Source organism: Coffea arabica, chromosome 2c (assembly GCF_036785885.1).
Source record: "Coffea arabica cultivar ET-39 chromosome 2c, Coffea Arabica ET-39 HiFi, whole genome shotgun sequence".
Lineage (NCBI taxonomy): Eukaryota > Viridiplantae > Streptophyta > Magnoliopsida > Gentianales > Rubiaceae > Coffea > Coffea arabica.
In genome coordinates this window covers 70215778-70235196 of record NC_092312.1, presented here as the reverse complement: position 1 = coordinate 70235196, position 19419 = coordinate 70215778, and the positions used below count along the sequence as shown (strand labels likewise).

General features: G+C 34.8%; 1 protein-coding gene and 1 long non-coding RNA gene across 2 annotated transcripts; both read left to right on the top strand.

The window, feature by feature from the left end:
* Nucleotides 1-6302: 6302 nt before the first annotated feature.
* On the top strand, nt 6303-11044 carry LOC113727611 (peroxisomal adenine nucleotide carrier 1). The gene is made up of 5 exons (XM_027251868.2): nt 6303-6759; nt 8612-8843; nt 9800-9946; nt 10134-10291; nt 10366-11044. Exons 1-5 carry the CDS (start codon nt 6617-6619, stop codon nt 10661-10663), a joined length of 978 nt encoding a protein of 325 aa, XP_027107669.1. The 5' UTR covers nt 6303-6616; the 3' UTR covers nt 10664-11044.
* A 3536-nt stretch (nt 11045-14580) lies between these two features.
* LOC140036039 (uncharacterized) lies at nt 14581-17240 on the top strand. Its single transcript, XR_011839936.1, has 3 exons — nt 14581-14757; nt 16120-16179; nt 17022-17240. It is a non-coding gene; the product is annotated as an uncharacterized lncRNA (long non-coding RNA).
* Nucleotides 17241-19419: the final 2179 nt, after the last annotated feature.

Here is a 19419-nt window from a genome sequence, read left to right as displayed (position 1 = left end):
TGCAAAAAGTGTTTAAATTAGAATATGAGGAAAAGAAAAAAAAAGTGAGAAAGTCAAGGCAAAAAAAGAGAGGAAAAAGACAATTCATAACTCGAAAGGTTACAAATGAGAGTAAGAATGTGTTGGTTACAAAAACCAAACAAGTGAGGAAAATAGTAAGTTCTAACCAACTTCTTCTTGTACTTGTATGCAAAGACGTAAAGCTGTTTCATGAAGATTTGGATACTAACTTAACTAGTGAGGTGGTTTCTCTCTTGTAAGAATACGTGGATGTGCTTCCTGATGATGTACCAAGTACACTGCCGCCTCTTCATGGGATTGAGCACCAAATAGATTTCATTCCTAATGCAACTTTGCTGAATCAATCAGGCTATAAAAGCAATTCAGAGGAGATGAAGGAGCTCCAAAAGCAGGTTGATGATCTTTCGAGCAAAGGTTGGGCGAGAGAAAGTCTTAACCCGTGTGTAGTTCCAGTCATTTAGTATCAAAGAAAGATGGTACGTAGCATATGTGCGCCAATTGTAGAGCTATCAATGGCATTACGGTAAAGTATCGTCACCCAATTCCAAGATTAGATGACACGTTTGATGAACTTTATGGTACAGTAATTTTCACTAAAATTGATTTGAAAAACGACTACCATCAAATTAGGATAAAAGAAGGGAATGAATGGAAAACTACTTTTAAAACTAAGTATAAGTTGTACGAGTAACTAGTTATGCCTTTTGGGTTAAGTAATGCACCAATTACTTTTTTGCATTTAATGAATCATGCGTTATGCCCATTCTTAGGTAAATTTGTTGTAGCATATTTTGATGACATTTTAGTATTTAAGAAAAGTATTGATGAGCACATAGAACATTTACGTGCTGTTTTGGACGTGTTTTGAAAGGAAAAACTTTACGCTAATCTCAAAAAGTGTAATTTTTGCACTGACAAACTTGTGTTTCTATACTACTTATTAGTGCACAGGATATGTAGGTAGATGAACAAAAGGTTAAGACAATTCAAAAATAGCCAACGCTTATATTTATTGGCGATATTATGAGTTTTCATGGTTTTGCCGGATTTTAGAGAAGATTTGTGAAAGACTTCAATCCCCTAACTGCCCTATTGACTAAACTTATCCAGAAAAATGAAAAGTTTCATTGGGGAGAAGTACAAGAGAAAGCTTTCCAAAATTTGATATAAAAACTCTCACACACACCTTTATTATCCTTACCTAACTTTCTAAAGATATTTGAAATTGAATGTGATGTTTCATGTATTGAGATTGGTGTTGTGTTGATTTAAGAAGGGAAACCGATTGCTTATTTCAGTGAAAAGCTGAATGGTGTGACTTTGAACTACTTTACATATGACAAGAAACTCTATGCCTTAATTCATGCATTATAAATATGGCAGTATTACTTAATACCTAAGGAATTTGTGATTCATACGGATCATGAATCTCTTAAATATTTATAGGTACAAAATAACTTGAGTAAGAAACATGCACGATGGATCTTATTTGTTGAATCCTTTCCATATGTGATTAAGTATAAAGTTGATAAGACGAATATTGTGGCTGATGCATTATCACATAAGTATTCTCTCATTGCTACTTTGGATGCTAAGTTATTTGGATTTAAATTAATTAAAAAGGTTTATGTTAATGACCATGACTTCGGAGAGGTTTATGTGACATGTAGTAAAACTGCTCAACGTAAGTTCTACCTTTCCGATGGCTATTTATACTACGTACATAGGTTATGTATACCTTCTAGTTTAATTCTTGAACTATTGGTAAAAGAGTCGCATAGTAGGGGTTTAATAGGACACTTTGGTGTCGCTAAAATGTTTCACATTTTGCAGGAACATTTCTTTTGGCCACATATGAAGCATGATATAGAGAAGATAGTGGAATGATACGTGACGTGGAAGCAAGTCAAATTTAAGGTACACCTTTATGGTTTTTATACACCTTTACCTATTCCTCAAGAACCGCGGATATATATCTCCATGGATTTCATCCTTAATTTACCTAGGTTTAGACATGGCAATGATTCTATCTATGTTGTTATTGACCGATTCCCTAAAATGACTCATTTTATTGCGTGTCATAAGATCGATGATGCATCTCATATAACTAACTTGTTCTTTAAGAAAATAGTGAGATTGTATGGCATACCTAGACCTATAGTTTCTGACCAAGACATAAAATTTCTTAGTTACTTTTGGAAGACTCTATGATTTAAATTGGGAACCAAGTTGTTATTCTCTACTTTTAGTCACCCTCAAACAGATGGCTAAATGGAGGTGATCAATAGCACCTTGTCTACCTTGTTGCGTGACATTATTAAAAAGCACCTTAGGAATTGAAAGGAGTGTCTACCTCATGAAGAGTTTGCTTACAATCGTACTATGCATTCTACTACTTGATTCTCGCCATTTGAATTCATTTATGATTTTGATTCATTGACACGTCTGGATTTAGTTCCTTTATAGCTTAGATGGTAAGAAATGCGCTGAATTTGTTAAGCATTTACATGAGAAGGTATGTTCCAATATTGAAAAATATACTATTCAATACCCCAAACATGCTAATAAGGGACATCAAAATATGGTGTTTGAATTTGGTAATTGGGTCTGGTTATATATGCATAAGGAGCGTTTCCCAATTCAATGCCATAACAAGTTGCTACCATGTGGAAATGGACCGTTTCAAGTGTCAGAATGTATCAAGGACAATGCCTACAAACTTTGAGCTATCAGATTAGTATGATGTTAGTGCTACATTCAACGTTTCTGATTTGAGTCCTTTTGCTGGAGATGACATTTTTTATTTAAGGACAAATCATTTTCAAGATGAGGGGAATGATAACACAATGGGAGACATGGGTGCTCAAGTGTCGCTTGGTTCAAGTAATGATCAAGTTCTTGTTCCAGTTAGACCAATTACTAGAAAGCGTGCCAAGAAATTCAAAGATCAATTCAACATATTTGTTCACGTTGTTCGTGAGGCAATTAAAGGTTCTTAAGCGGTTGAAAATCTTAATCAAGAAGAATGTTCAATTGTCATGTTAATTCATGTGATCCAACAAGCTAGTCTTTATAATAACTTGTTTCGTCATTGTTTTGGTAGTTGAATTGGTTGCATTCGATTAGATTTGAGTTGTTTAAATAGCCGAATTATTTAGTTGCTATTTTGAGTTATTTTTCGTGACTTTTCTTGTCATTTTTTAGGTTGTTAGGGTCGATCAGTTTAGAAAAGTCTTAGGAGCCGAAATAGTCAATTAGTTTTCTAATTTGAGTTGGTTAATTATCTTGTAAACTCTATAACAAGAGGCAAAAATATTTTTTCCAAGAGGATAGATGAAATTTCCAGCAAATTAAGAGTTTATCTCTTAACTTTTCGTGAGTTCCTTTTGAATACTTTAGAGGTTCTTTTCAGTGTTCAATTCTTGACTCATTAATCAATAAATGCACTTAATTGCAATGTTTTAAAAAATGGACCGGACCGGACCGGTCGGTTCGACCGGTTGAACCACGAACCGGCTATGGGCGCCAGTCCGGTTCTATGCCATTGTTGATTTTGCCAGAAAATCGGTCAAAACCCAGTTGAACCGTGAAAACCGCCGAACCGGATTGAACCGGCGATTTTCCGGTTTTCAACTTTCCCCCCCCTTTTTTTTTAGTTTTGCAAAATGTAGCTATCAAGATTTGAATTCAAGACCTTTGTAATAGCAGACCAATGTATTAACCGTTGCACCATCACATCTTATTAGTTTTTTTTGATAACTTATTTATATAAAACAAATACTCATATTTTTTTTTTTCATTTTTCTTATAAAATTCCATTCTCTCATGACTCTTTCTTTTTAATCTTCAACTCTCTCTCTCTCTCTCTCTCTCTCTCTCTATTTTCCTTTCTTTTATCACTTTCTTTTTAATCAAACCTCTTTATTTTTAATTTACTGATGTTTTCTTCCATCTTTTAATTTTGTTTTTGTCCATTAAATTGAAAAAAGTTAAAAAAAATTATTTTTCTTTAACCCAAATTATTTAATGCCACAACCACTCACTTTTATCTCATTTTTTGTCTCTTATCAAGTTTACATTTCTATTTTCGATTCTCTTGACTTCCTTCGAACTCCAAACTTTCTTTTTTAAATTGTAATCTCTAAATCCTAAAACGTAAATTAAAATTTAAGTTCACAATGTCTAAATTCTCATAGACGTGAATTTTGTATAATTTTAAAATATTGTGATATTTTTGGGTTGGATTTAGATATAATTGAAATTGAGATGAAATTTATTGTTTTAACTTATAATTTAAAAAATTTATTTTTAAAAATCCAAGTTATTAAAAAATAGTAAACTTTTCATCATATAAAGTATTAAATTAGTCCATTACATGTCTTATTTTGTGCATATATATATATTTATATAAATTATTTTTTTAAAAATTTATTGAACTGGAGTTGAACCGGTCCGACTGGTTGAACTTTGACCCTTTCACTTCACCGGTTCAATTAACGGTCCGATTTTTAAAATATAGCTTAATTGTGGCGTTGTTCTATCAAATCTTGGTTCGCTAACTTGTTAGGTTGTGGGTAGAAATAATATCAAGAAATTAGTACTTCGGGAGTTAGATTGGGTCGTAGGTTTTCCACTGCCAAACTTGTCTATTACCATCATGATCCGGACTTGTTGATTACCAGATTCGTATGCAACGGAAATCTTATCATAGAGACTTTTTGGGAATGTGGAATATTGTGTAGTTCTTTAAAAACTTTTAGTACAACTGAGGGGACCATGTGTTTAGGTATATTTATCAAAATGCCTTCATTTTGGTACATTTAAAGTTTTGATTTATGAAAACATTTAGGTATTTCTAGAATATGGAATTATTTTGCAACTGTTTTTGCATCAAGTACAACTTATATAAGTTTTTGTATTAGTGTAATTATTGAAATAATGTTATAGACACATTTAATTGAAGTGCGATTTTTTGTTGTGCAATTAACACAAAAACATATTAACACGTTGTACAATTAACACGTTACTATAATTAGCTGTTGGAGGGTATTCTTTTGTCTGAAATAACTTATGTCTCCTCTTGGACGATTTTCAACTGACATCTATAGGGATCTTTTGGGAATAGTAAAATTATAAAATCATTCATAAAATAAAGTGCATAAGTGTGTGCTGCAATTAGAATATACTATTATTAATTTTGTCATATTTGATGATTATTTTTTTTTTCAGAATGTACTATTATTTATCCAATGAAAAATTCTTTTTAACCACAGGCACCAAACACCTACACGATGCGCGTACACTCTCCCCTAAAAAGTTAGAATTGGAATAATGTATAAATTTTACCAATTGACCAAAAAAAAAAAATCCATAGGAGTTCCCTTGTGCCAAAATTGATTGAGTTTTTTCTTTTGTAAGTGGGAGGTTTTGAATTCAAGAATTATCGTACTTACAATTTTTTTCACCTTACCATCCAACCCGACCCTTCTCCAAAATTGATTGAGTTGACAAATCTAATCCCTACTTAAAAGTTCGCGAAATAAAATTAAAACAAACTTGATTATCTTTAGTGTTGAAAAATAAACCAAACTACTTAATACTCGAATCGAGTTTATCTTGGTAAGAGATAGTTCGAATTTAGTTCGCCAACTAGTCAAGTTAAAACTGAATAGTGTTTTATATTCGATAACATTCAAATTTGATAAAAACACTTATTCAAACTCGATTCGATAAATAAATAAGTCAAGTTTGAATAAAATTTCAAGTTTGTTAAAATAATCAAAGAAACTTGAACATTAGAATGTTCAATTTGATTAGGGTTATTTACATCTCTAATTATCTCTTGCATATTGAACCAAGTGAGGCCCGAATTTGGAGTGGAATTCCGTTATAACTTGACTACACCCGAGATCCTGAACTAGTTTCAAACTATGCTAAAGCCCTATCACGTAATTTGCACTGGAGTCAACCAGCATGTAATTTGTCTGGCGGGCTTTGTGACCCTAGACTAAGCCATTTTACGTGGGCCTGAGTGACCTAGGCTTCTCCGATTGGGCATTACAAAAACGCATGCGTACGAATTTAAGGTGGTTGTAGCCTTGTAGGAGGAAAAAAGGCACATGATTCTCGCAACATAACGCTGGGCCATGGAAAAACGAAAGAAGACGGAACACTTCCAATCCGCATCTCTCACGTTTATTTACACATCCCAAGTAAACGCCACCCAAGACGTATCTCCTTTCCATTCCTATTTCGGCTGTTGCCGTTCCAACATTGTCCCCAAGTCGCTTTCCGATGTTCCGACACCGAATTACGTAGCAAAATCCAAATCGAAAATCACGACAATATTGAAGTCAAGTTGGAATGGTATTCAACTTCCACCTAATTCTCGCCGGCTACCCAATTTAGTCGTTAGAGTTCTGACTATCGTCACCAACATAGAAACTTCGTTCATCTTCAACTTTCTTCTTATAGCAATCCCATCATGAGAATATAAAATTCCTGTTTTTCGCAAAAATCCCATTTGCTTTTTTCTCTGTTTTTCTAGACTCTAATCGTTTTTCTCTGGTGATCCCGGTAAAATATTATTACTATCATGTCGATTGATTTGGGATCATTGTCAGAGGCCACCTCAGGGGCCGTTGGAGCACTGGTTAGCACCACCGTCTTGTACCCTCTTGACACCTGCAAAGCTAAGTTCCAGGCTGAGCTTCGAGCCCATGGTCAACGCAGATACAGGTGCTTTTGTTTCTAATTCTTTTAGCTCATTTCTTGATTATGGTTCTTGATTTTTGTTATCCTGAAATGGAAATCTGTGTAAATTATAGATGATTTTTTTTTGGTGGGTCTGAGAAATCCTAAAGTATGGAACTTTATGGCTTTTCGTTGATTTGCTGGCCGTGACGTTCCTGCTAGATCAGTGGTGATTAATTATGAGATTTTTTTTGGTCTTCTAAAAGAGAGGATCTTGAAGAATTTGTTTGGAAATGGAAGTTGTAGTTTTTTCCACATTAAGAAATTGGGTGATCAACCTGTTGTTCAATATTGGAATTAAGGTTTTTTTTTGGTAATCTCTGATTAATGATTTGATTTTGGTGATATGATTCGAAGGACATACTGCCAGATTAAATGCGCGCTAAAATGCTGGAATTTTGGAGATTGAGTTGCCCTGTTGAACTAATGATCAATTTTTCAGGAGTTGTATTATCCTATATGCTTTCTAGACTAAGCTAGATAATATCGAAATTTCACATGTATTCTCCAGAAGACGGTAACTTCTCTGGAAGTTCCTGCTATTTTGAACCTCAACCAAGTTACCTAACCAATTTGGTTGGCTGCAATTTTGGAAACTAATACTTAAGGTTCTCAGGTGAAAGCTGCGGTTTGGTTTGTTTCTATTGTTTCTTGAAGAAATTTGTCAATTTTTTACGCTCAGTTCTTGTTTCACACAAATTATTTCCTACAAGCATGAGTATCAAATGATAGACACACCAAAACCCTTGGGGGACGTTCATTGACATAATACTATCAATGGCAGCTGAATTACTCTGTAAAGCAATTGGCTCTTGTCTAATGTCTTTTTCGTCATGTCATAGTCAGTCCTTTCTCACTCCTTGGACTATTTAAAATCTATATAAGTGTTTTGTGATACTTCCACAGGCTTTGCACACGTTATTACTAAGGAGCCCATCATGAGGAGTCTGCAAGTATTTATCATTAGACATTAGATGAATCTACTATGCATTGTTGATCTTTCTACAAATTCTGTATAATGAGTATGTATATCAAATTGTCAAACTATATATCACACCAGTAGCCATAAAGTGCCATTGTCTTCTGTTAAGTACCTTAATGATCTTTCCCTGATTTGTTTTCCTTTTCGGGTGGCCTGGTGTCTAAGGAGTGTTAGTAGTTGGTGCTGAAGTTTATCTGTTACATCTTAACGCAATGCCCTACTAATTGTGTTCCGCTCCCTCTTATTCTTCTTCTTTTATAGCTAATTAAACAGCCACAGAGAGAGTGAAGTGCAAAATAGAAGAATTTATCTGGCATATTCATGTCTTGTGCTAGAGGTGCTAAACCAACTTTACCTATCAAAAATGAAAAGAAACAAAGAGAGTGCTTGCCTTGTTTGCTTTGATGTTCTGTCTGACTATGAAACCTTTAGTCTCTGAGCACTTCATCTGGACGTTTTGGCCCTGTGTTGGTGGAAGTTTAAGCCATTATGTTGAAACACATTAACCATTTGTGTATAAGATGTTTTATCTGAGGCTTATGGAACTTCTGGTGCAGATATTAACTTTTGACTTCTCAAGTTAATTGCTTTTGTCTCTGTATGTTATGACTATCTGCATGAGACACCTTAATGCTTTCATAGCCTAAAGATAGGGATTCAACCATGTTAGGACTCAATTTATTATAGGAACTTATTATAATTTGTTCTGATTCTTTTTATTATAGCATTTGCTTCTCCGGTCATGCCCCATGCAGCGTGCACTTTTTTTGCTTGATAGGATTTCCGTAGTGAAATTAAACTTGTAGCTGATAACTAAATTCTTACTAAGTGCATTATGTGCTTTGCTTTCTGCAGAAATCTTTCAGACGTTTTATTGGAGGCAATTTCAACTGGTCAAGTTTTTTCATTGTACCAGGGGCTTGGTACCAAGAACTTACAATCTTTTATTGCTCAGTTTGTTTATTTTTATGGATATAGCTACTTTAAGAGACTCTACTTGGAGAGGACTGGCTACAAATCAATTGGCACAAAAGCCAACTTGATTCTTGCTGCTGCAGCTGGAGCTTGTACTGCCATTGCTACTCAAGTAAGAAAAATGTGCTTGGACTTGATTAAGAAATTACTTTTCAATTCAGATTTTCAAAGGAAACAACAGCCATATTTTATGTCATGGGGACCCTTTATAACTGCTCAATTGCATGTATAGAACCGCATTTATTTTGATGTGGTTTTAGAACGACTATAGCAGCTGGGAGTTGTATGCTACTTCTAGCTAGGTGAACTGTGAAATATTATGTGTACTGTCATTCTAATGCTGATGACATGATTTCGTGAAACCTGAAAAAATATAACATGTAATTAACCAGCAACAGGAGTTGGACACTAATTGCAGTGATAGATGAGTTGATTATTTGTATTTTCCCCTGCATTTTCTCATTTTTCATTGAATTTTTTAAGCTGTTAAATGCCCATTTCCAATCACGTTGCCTTGCTGCTGAAGGTGCACCTGGACCAGTCCTTCCTTCAGTAACCTAGTGGGACAGGCATGGCACCAAGGGATCTATTTTAGGCAGTGCAATTAATCGAGAATAATAATTAAATATCCTAAGCAAACTTTTAAATGTTCTTGTCTTCTATCTGTTAGGATTTGGGTCAAACATTTTTCTCAGCTCGTATCTCATCTAAATGATAGATTACATGTCTAAGATCTTACATCAACATTATTCATGACATTAATGAAAAACATTTTGGTGTGTGAATTTTCTGGCCAAATGTTCCATGCTTACACACAAGCTCATGAATCGAAATTCATACTTAGACTGACATCATTTAAGCATATTCAGAATCAAAATCAATTGTGAGGCAGCTTTTACAACACTCGCTAATTCATTTCATTTTTGTAGCTTTCGTCATTCTGTGTCATGTTGTGTAGCCCAAACAGAACTGTCCACTGCTTCCAATTAATTCATATGGAAATTCGGCCAAAATACTGGAGGTGCTTTAGTTGATTCTAGTGTTAAAGTGATTGTTTTTACTTTGTAGCCCTTGGATACAGCTTCCTCAAGGATGCAGACAAGTGCATTTGGGAAGTCAAAAGGCCTCTGGAGAACACTTACAGAAGGCAGTTGGAGTGATGCATTTGATGGCCTTGGAATTTCTCTTCTATTGACTTCCAACCCAGCCATTCAGGTACTTCATATTTCACGGAAGAAAACATAACCAATTAATAACTGAAGGATCTAGATTCTTAAAGAACGTATTTGTTCATAGAACTTCAAGATGTGTCTGTTAAGAAGGCACATTTGAAATTTCAAATGGAATATGCTTATGGATGGATTCATAGTATATGCTGATGGTAGAACATCAAATGCTGCAGTATACAGTTTTTGATCAACTGAAACAAAGAATGTTGACGAGCAAGCAGGCTAACAACGATGTGGGATCATCCGCTGTAGCACTTTCTGCATTGTCTGCTTTTGTCTTGGGTGCCCTCTCAAAGAGTGTAGCCACAGTTTTGACATATCCTGCGATAAGGTGCTTACTGCTTTGTCACCTCTCTTTCAGTTGCAGCTTATCTAGCCAATCATTTACCGTCATGTTGTAATCAGGTGTAAAGTCATGATTCAAGCTGCTGACGCAAATGATGAAGTGGATAAGAAAGTCAAAGTGGATAGCAAAGCGAAGCCAAAATCCAGGAAGACTATCTCCAGTGTTCTTTGCTCTATCTGGAGGAAAGAAGGGATTCCAGGGTTTTTTAAGGGACTGCAAGCTCAAATCTTGAAAACAGTTCTAAGCTCAGCATTGCTGTTAATGATTAAGGAAAAGATCTCTGCAACAACTTGGGTCCTGATACTTGCAATGAGGAGGTTATTGATGCTTAATCAGGCTAGATTAAAGAAAGCATAATGGTAGCGATGATGACGGCAAGCGCAATACTGTTTGTATAGAACCATCCCAAGAGGTAGCAAAATGCTAAAGATTTAATAAGTTAAGTTTCAGCGAAGCAACAGGAAAGTCTGTCTGCTTTTCAAAAGGATTCTTTGGTTCTTTGGATGCCAGAATTTGTTAGATCCGCCGCATGTGTTTTGGTGAAATATAAATAAATTGATGCAAAAATGTTCAATTATTTCAGTGTAAGTTGAAGAAATCATTTTAATTTACTCTGGACGATTTGTAGCATAATGACTGATTCAATCCTGTTGCGGAATCTTTGGTGCTATTTAGGTCGGTTGAATTGTATTGAGTTTGTATTTGAAATCATTTTATAAAACGGCCTTTTTTTTTCTACGTTTAAGGTTTGGAATCTCTATTGAACCAAAAAAAGTAAAAAAAAAAAAAAAAATGCATATGCACCCAAGGAGAAAATATAACTTCGTCATGATGAGAGAAGAATCCGTAAAGAAATCATATGATTTTATTCAATAAAGATAAGCATATTGGGGGTGGATTAGATTGGATTGAATGGTAAGATGGGATGAATTGTAGATAAGATCTCTCATTTGTTAAACAAAATTAAAAAAAAAAAAAAAACCATATCATCATGTTTATGCATTTGCTTCAAAGGCGCCTTTTTCGTAAGAATTTCCAAATGTATTATCAGTCACCAAAACCCGTTTAAAGAAGAAGAGAATTTTTTTTTTTTTTTTTTGGTTTAATGTTACAGGTTTTGACAGACAAGCTGTCCCATGTCACCGTCCAACTTACCGGTAATGGAAAAGTGAAAGGTTGAGTTTTACTTTCTTTCTTGCCAGAAATTTTTTCTATACTTGGGTAAGCAATTTTTTTTTTTTTTTGGGGGAACTTGGAAATCTTGTCAATGGCAGAAAGTGAAACGGATTCTTTTCCTTAATGTTCATATTGATTTCTTCCACATGAGAAATAATTGCTGGAGGGTGTGTATGAAATCTACCATGCATTTGTGCTTAAAGAATTCTATCATACTCAGATTAAGTGTATTGTAACGAGTAAATGAAAATTTTCTGCAGTAGTGATCAGAATTACACATGGGCATAAAGGCGAATTTGATGTTTTCAACTTATTTTTCTCTCATGTTCTTCTTTTGATAGTTTACAAGAAACAGATGCCCTCTATACAAAGCAAATACCAACCCTGCATTGGCCCTTGCCATGATTGTTCCTTTCTGATTTGTTTTGGTCTTTTAGTTGTAAGTGAAAACTGTCCCTGTTTATTGCACTCTTTGGTAACTTTTTGCTGCTACATTTCTGTTTCATCAGAAATTACTCGTCCTATACCAATCATCTTGGCACGGTCTATATATGAAATGCTTTCTCATCCGTCAAAAACTCTGGTATCTCATCATTATTGATGCAACCAAACCAATCCAAAAGGAGGGTGAAGAAGCAGATAAGTTTCCCGAGAGATTGGAGGATTGGGACAGTCAGAATCATCTGATCATCACTTGGTTCTACAACACTTCGTGGCAGCTTTGATACTGCTAAGGAGGTCTGGGATTTTCTTGCCAATCGCTATATTGGTTGGAATCTTACTGATCAATACCTACTCTTGCAAACTCTTCATCGCTTGAAGCAAGAAGATCAAGAACCAGTGTATCAGCTTGTTGCAAACATGAATGCAGTCTGGGATCAATTAACCATTTTTGAACCAACTTCTAAGTGTACAGTTAATGCTGAAAAAGTTGCTGCTTATAAGGATCAACAGCGGGTGATTCAGTTTCTCATGGCTCTTTCTGATGATTTTGAACTTATTCGAGCCTCGTCACTTCGTAGACAGCCTCTCAACCAGTTCTCAAGCACGAGGTTCTTTTTGAAGAAGCTCAACTTAGTTCTCGTGATCAACCTTGCAAGTTGCAAAATTGATGTAAATGTTACCAATTGGGTGATTTGGTTTTCACTTTTCAATTTATCCGTGTCTTCTTCAAGATTTGGAAATACTATTGTAGATTTGGAGATCTCCTTTTATATCTCCCAATTTTGCATGCTAGTGTTGAAAGAAAGCACTTCCGATCCTCAGCCCCTTTATCAAGTCTCCCTCTTTAAACCCTTCTAATACGTGTGATAAGTCACGTTGTAAGAATTAACGTAAGTAACCTTACGTGACAGGATTTGAAGAGTGAGTCTTGTAATGAAGCTACACAGCGGAGATAAAAAGTAAGACTTGGTATTGAAGCTCTATAGTGGGGCTGAGAATCGGAAGCGGAAAGAAAAGGCCCCGGCACTGTCCAAAGACTTGGAAAGCCCTGGTGGTTCAGGGGATTTTTTTTTTTTTTTTTGGGATTTACAAGCTCAATGCTTGGTAAAAGAGTTAAAGCTTGGCATTGCTTTTGATGATTTGAAAAGAAGTACTCTGCAACAGCTTGGGTCCTTAGAAAATCTCTCTATCTCAAAGAACAGATTCTTTGGTTGGTAAAACGCAGCACAGCCACGCAGATGAGTCCGGATTTGATACGTTCGAAACAAAAACAAATTGATGCAAAAATTTGACCCATTATGTGTTACAAAATTGGACTTTATCGATAATTTCAGACAGCTCCCTTGAGTTTTTCATAATTTCGATTCGCATCCCTAAGGTTTTGAATATCTATACTAAACTCCCTTGGCATGCATTCCAAAGAAACTATAATAGCATTCACGAAATTCTTCAGCTTCTGTGTTTTAAAAGAAGCGAAACAATAGGAAACTTCCTTCTCAACACCTGATTTTACTTTTCCCTCGAGAGTTCGAATCATAAAAAAAAAAAAAAAAAAAAAAACGTAGCTAATAGGAAAGCAAAAGAGTATTTGAAGAAGATAGGGAGCAGGAATCAGCAATGGCAATTATGAGTGCAAAGAGCAGGTAACTTTGAAGCAAAAAATGTGAGACCCCCAAATTTTACTTGTCTTTATAACTTTTATGTGAACTCACTTACCTTTGATTGTTGGTTGCTTTAATGGTTGAATTTGAGTCAAGAGAGTGAATTTTGTTAAGAAAAGTTTCCTAATCTCAAGTTGTTAGAAAATCTAGAAATTTTCGCAAGAGGCTTTGCGCAGCTTTGGGAAATTGGCTATAACTTCGTATAGGAAAGTCGGAATTGAGTTCCGTTTATTGCGTTTGAAACTAGACTCATAGGGATTCCTACGATGTAAAATTTAGAGTTTGATTCAATCTCTATAAATTCCAGAAAATTGGCAAAGTTGACTGAAAATTCTGTCATGCACAAGTAACAATAGGAATGTTGTAGTAGCTTATGGCTCAATTTGGACCAACTTATGAACTGAATCTCTTTGAGGTGTCTTCTAAAGATTATTAGTATTTGAAGTCTAGTTTTTAACAGACTAAGTTGTATGAATTTTTGATATGTATAACTCAAGTTATGATTTTTCTAAAAGAAGGGCATAAGTTAGGGGGTTTTTGGTATGTTTTTTGTGCATTTTGGCCGTGTGATCACTTGGTGAGGTGTGTGTACTAAATTTCATGGTTAAGAGTGAGTTTTAGATAAGAAAAAGTGTGTGATTAGAAGTGATAATAATAAGTGAGTGAATCATAAGTAAAAATACAAGTACGTGCGAGTTAAGGAAAATAGGCATGAACTGACGTGCACCGTTTGCTACCGAGTGAGTACATCACTTGAACATTACTTTATTATCTTAATCTTCTTGTTTTTAATTGAGCTAATTAGCCCTTAATTAACCCATAAGTCGGCCACCATTATTGACTAAGGAAAAGGAAGAAAAGAAAACAAAAACAAAGAAAGATCTTGAGCAACAAGTGTCGGCAATCCAATGGTTGTTTGACTAAGACAAGTTTCTTTCTTCTTATCTTTCTTCTTGGCCAATTTTGCTTCATTTCTGACTAGCATAGCCGAAATTTTGGAGAGGGAAAGAGAGAAAACAAACTTCAACTCCAACCTTAGATTTTGCCTTGTTTGAGTGAAATCAACCGAACTAAACTGATTAAACTTCTCTTTTGGTGGTTGGAAAGCTTTGTGTGGTAAAGTTTTGGAAGGAAAGGTTGTGATTTTCTCTTGCAAGCATCCTTGGTGAGGTATTATGGCTGTCTTTTCTATTTCTCTCCCTTAATCTTGTTTAAGTTTGGCTAGCAACTCATACTCTTCGCTAAGGATGGTTATTTAAGTAGTTTTGATGGATGTGATGGATTTTTGAGCTAGGGTTTAAGTTGTTCAGTTGTATTTTTTGTTGTTTATATAGCATATGATGTTTATAAGCTTGGATAGGGAGTTGGGATAGTAGTTCAAGACATGAATGAGAATTTTAAACCTTGAATTCATTAAATTTCCAGCTTTAAGATTGACACTGTCTTGCTTCTGACCTTATTAATTCGTCCATGTTAGAGGTGGAATCAGGCTTCGATCAAAACATAAAAATTGTAGAAAATGGTGTTATATAGCTTCCTGTAAAATTTCAACTCAATCGGAGTACTGTATCATGTGATATGATAAAAATACCCTTGATTGCCAAATGTACTGTTTTGCGGACAGTTTTGAGATTTCACATTTTTGGCTTTTTTTTTCACTTAGATCCGTATCAAATCAGCATTTGATGAAAACATGAAAATTTTAGCCCTATGTTTCAGCTTTCCAATGCATCTAAAAACGCCTTAATCGGAATTTTGTAGTTTGAGTTATTGTCATTCAAATCCAGTGCTGACAACCAGACTGACATTGAAATTCTGGTCCTGTAATCTGCAAATTCGACCTGGATCAAATGTGAACTGGGTTGACTTGTCTTCATGAAAGTTGTAACACTTTGTCTTAACTTCGAAATGGTATAAAGTTACCCCAATCTGATAAACGTAGCTCCAGTTGTGACTAAAATCTTATAACATGTCAAATCTGCTGTTTAGTCTTTTGTCTTCAAAACTGATTTCCGGTTGTATTATTAGACTTGTGTTATAATTGGATGATTTTGGAGCCTAATTGAAGAGCTATGATGGTAACATTGCTTGTGTGTGACTTTGGGGTTGATCTGAGAAAAATAATGAAATCATAAATGACTGAAAAATAGGTAAATACAAAGGGCGTGCTGCCCAAATTTTCATTCGAGAACTAGACGTGTGCACTTGTAGTTTGAGCGAAGAGTTGGGGTTGAATTGAGTTTGAATTGTCTAGGTTATTCAAGTCCTCTTTCATGGAGGTATGTATTCTAGAATTCGGCCAAAACTTGTACCCTTAGAAAAATGAAAGTAACAACTAATAGAAATACGTTTTCCTCGTCTCTTCGACTCAAATGGTGATTTCAAAGTTTAATTGTTTCAAAGTTTTAAGAGTGAGCATGAGTTTTACGAATATTCTCCAAATGAGTTTCAATCACTTGATTCTCGTTAAACGAAACGTTTAAGTTTCGAACCTTCGTGATTTTAAAGCTCTTAAACGATGTTTTATCGCAGATTTAGACTCCCAACAAGGAGTAATGCCTGAACGTGATCTGTAGAAGCACTAAATCTTTGGTGAGTGCTTCCAAATACCTGATTGAACTGACATTTGTTTTCAATACTTGACTAATGTGATCGAATGATAATTGATTGGTATGGTCGGGCAAGGGTGTACTTTATCGCACTTGCCCTAATGTGGTATGTACTTGTTTATTATTGCAATTGATTTGAAATACTTGTACTTAACTTGTAAGTGCTGAACGGCAATATGTACCACACTCAATCTGAGTGGGAGGTGCCTCTTATTCTCGTCTCCGTACTTTAATCTTGATTCAGTCGATTGGAGATGTTATCTCATCAACCTCTTGGGGACCCCAAACCCCACTGGCTAGTTAATCGAGTCGAGCCGGCAAGGGTTTGGTCGATTAGATAATGAACCATGGGTATCTAGTGTTGTCGAGTGAAGTGTTATCTCATCGACTAATCGGCATGCTCGAGTATTATCACCAGTGTTTATCGAGAATTTTGGGTCCAGTAGGGGGTTTTGATGGTGGATGGAGATTGTAGCTAAATGGTGCTCTATTGGATTGGTTACTTTCTTGAAAGTTGACGGAATGTCAACTACTATTTGATTAAACTCTGGTGAAGCAATGAGAACTTGGTTCCTGAGAGTCATCCGTATCTTTATACTTTGAAATGATTATTGCTTATTGGATTATTGTTTCTTTTGAGAAAAAAACACTTTACACTCGCTCACTTTGAGATTGGCTAATTGAAGTGTTATTACTCACTTTTATGGACTTGTCATGCTCGCTATTTTCCTATTCTGATACTTTCACTTCTAAATAATGATCGACTTGCTATTTGGAACCTCACTAGACTTTTAGCTCATTCCACGTCATTTGTTTTCCTTACAGGGGGTACGGGCGAGGCGTGAGACTTGTACAGACTAGCGTAGTCTAGTTTTTTAAATTTTGTAATTGTACTCGTACTAGTCGCTCGATTAGGGTTGAATGTATTTAGAACTCCAATCTTTTGATGTATTTGGGGTTGTATAGATGTTTGAGACAGAAATGAATGTAATTGTACTTTCCTAAGTCGGTAACTGTTATTTCCTTTATTATTGAGGTTGTACCCTATTTGAGTTGGAATGAGTGAGTGAATCCTGGCGAGAGTTGGGCAGGCGGTCTACTAAATCCTGAGGTACGCTCAAGGGGGAGGTGGGATCGTCACAAAAAAGTACTCAAAGAAGATGGGAAATAAGAATTGGCAACAGTAATTTTGAGGGCAAAGGGAAGCGTCGGGGAAAGGGTGGTGAAGATGGGAAATAGGTTACAGTACAATAATGAGCATGGGAATCGAGACGGCATTGTGACGCGCAGGCAAAATGGTGCCTGTGTTGTACCATTATTTGAATCTTGTGGAATGATTGAACACAATTTTGGAATGTTTGGTATTCTATAGATTGATTCAATTGTATTACATAGGATGAAATGAAATTACTAAAATTGTTGATGTTCATATAGAATCTAACGTGTTTGGTATTATTTGAAATAATTACTATAATATTTTTGTGATGTGATATATGTAAAATAAAAAAGTAGTTGAAAATAAGTTGGTTAAAAAATGTGCTAGTGATACAAGCAAATAATTTGGAACCAAAGGTTCACTAAAAATAAACAGTTGGAATGTAAAAATTGACAAGTTTTCACATTTGTCAAAGGTTTGCATTTCTGTTCACTAAAAATAAAAATCTCTGGCCTTTGTAGTGTGTGGGATTTATCTAACTAAAAAAACAAAAATTTGAAACTCCCCATGACCAAAAAGAGTAAAATTTTTCAAAATATTTTATGATCAAAATTTATATGTGTCTCTTCTAATTTAAATGTATCTTTTAGTGGATTACAATTAAACATCTACTAATTGTTGCCCCTGACCAACTCACCCACTGACATTGCCCTATCCTAAACTCATTCTTTTGACTTTCTTCAGCTTGTGTGCATTGCACAAAATTAGCTCTTAATGTCTAAAGTAAAAGCTAAAGCTATAGCATCAAATATTTCTAAAGTTATATTGAAATAAAAAGCAAATTTTCACTAGAACAAGTGTTACCGTTCCACTCAGGCTTCCCTCTGCCCCGACCTATCTTTTAGGTTTTCTTAAAATGTTTTTGAATTTGTATATCATTTATATCTTATCCGTTAGAAATCCTCCACACGCTTTCATTTCAAAATATGTACATGTATTGTTAACTTTATACATTTTGGAGAAATATATAAAGTAAGTACATTTCAATGAATTTTTTATCATACAGGATTTTATTTGCTTAATCTTTGTGCATATGCTAACTATTTACTTTGTTTATTTTGAAAGATGCATAAAACAAGTACATTTCTATTGAATTTTTAATATACAAGATTTGGTATTTGCTTAATCTTTGTTCATATGCTAACCATCTACTAGTTTATTATTGTTACAAATGTTGACCTTCATACATGACAAATATGATATATAGTTACCAATCAGAATTTCTAATAAGAAAACATATGTATGAGAATTAAAAAGTAATATTTAGAAATTTTATGAAGATGCATATAAGACAGAAGAAGAAAAGATGGATATGAAGGAAACATAGGAGTTAGGACAGTTTTGAACTGCCATCACTATAGTAGAATCTTTCTGTTAGTCCTATGTTATTTTTCGTTTTTGTAACATAAAACACTTAAAAACCATACTTAAATCTCATCCTTCTACAAAATACATGACAACATGTCATATTCATAATAGAACTCTTGAAACAACTTTCAATGAATTGTAGAAAGTTAAAGGTTGGACTATTTTTTAGTATAGCCAAGAACAAGTGTCCTAATTTTCTTTTCAATTAATGCGTTTTGTTTACGAGCATATGGTATTGCTTGTTGACTTTTAGGTTATGGTGTGATATGGTAATTTCTGTCAGTAGGTCATCCATAGGATTTGGGCTGCAAAATCATGACGGAATCTGCAATATTTTAGTCTAATCTAACAATATGTTCTTTGTTCATCTCAAATCACCCAAATCACTTGAAGATCATATATCTTCTGGGGATGATTGTCATAGAGTGTCTGCCTCCGAATTTCATTTGAGATTATAAAAAGAGGATGAACATTTTGCATTTGATGATTGATTTTTCTATTGCAAAATTATATTGAAAATAGTGCGCTTAGGGAGTTTTCAACTTGTATAACTCCAGTCGCACACAAAAGTGCCGTGGACACATGTTGGACTTTTCCAATTTCCAATGCAATTGCAGCCCAGTATTACATAGAACATAA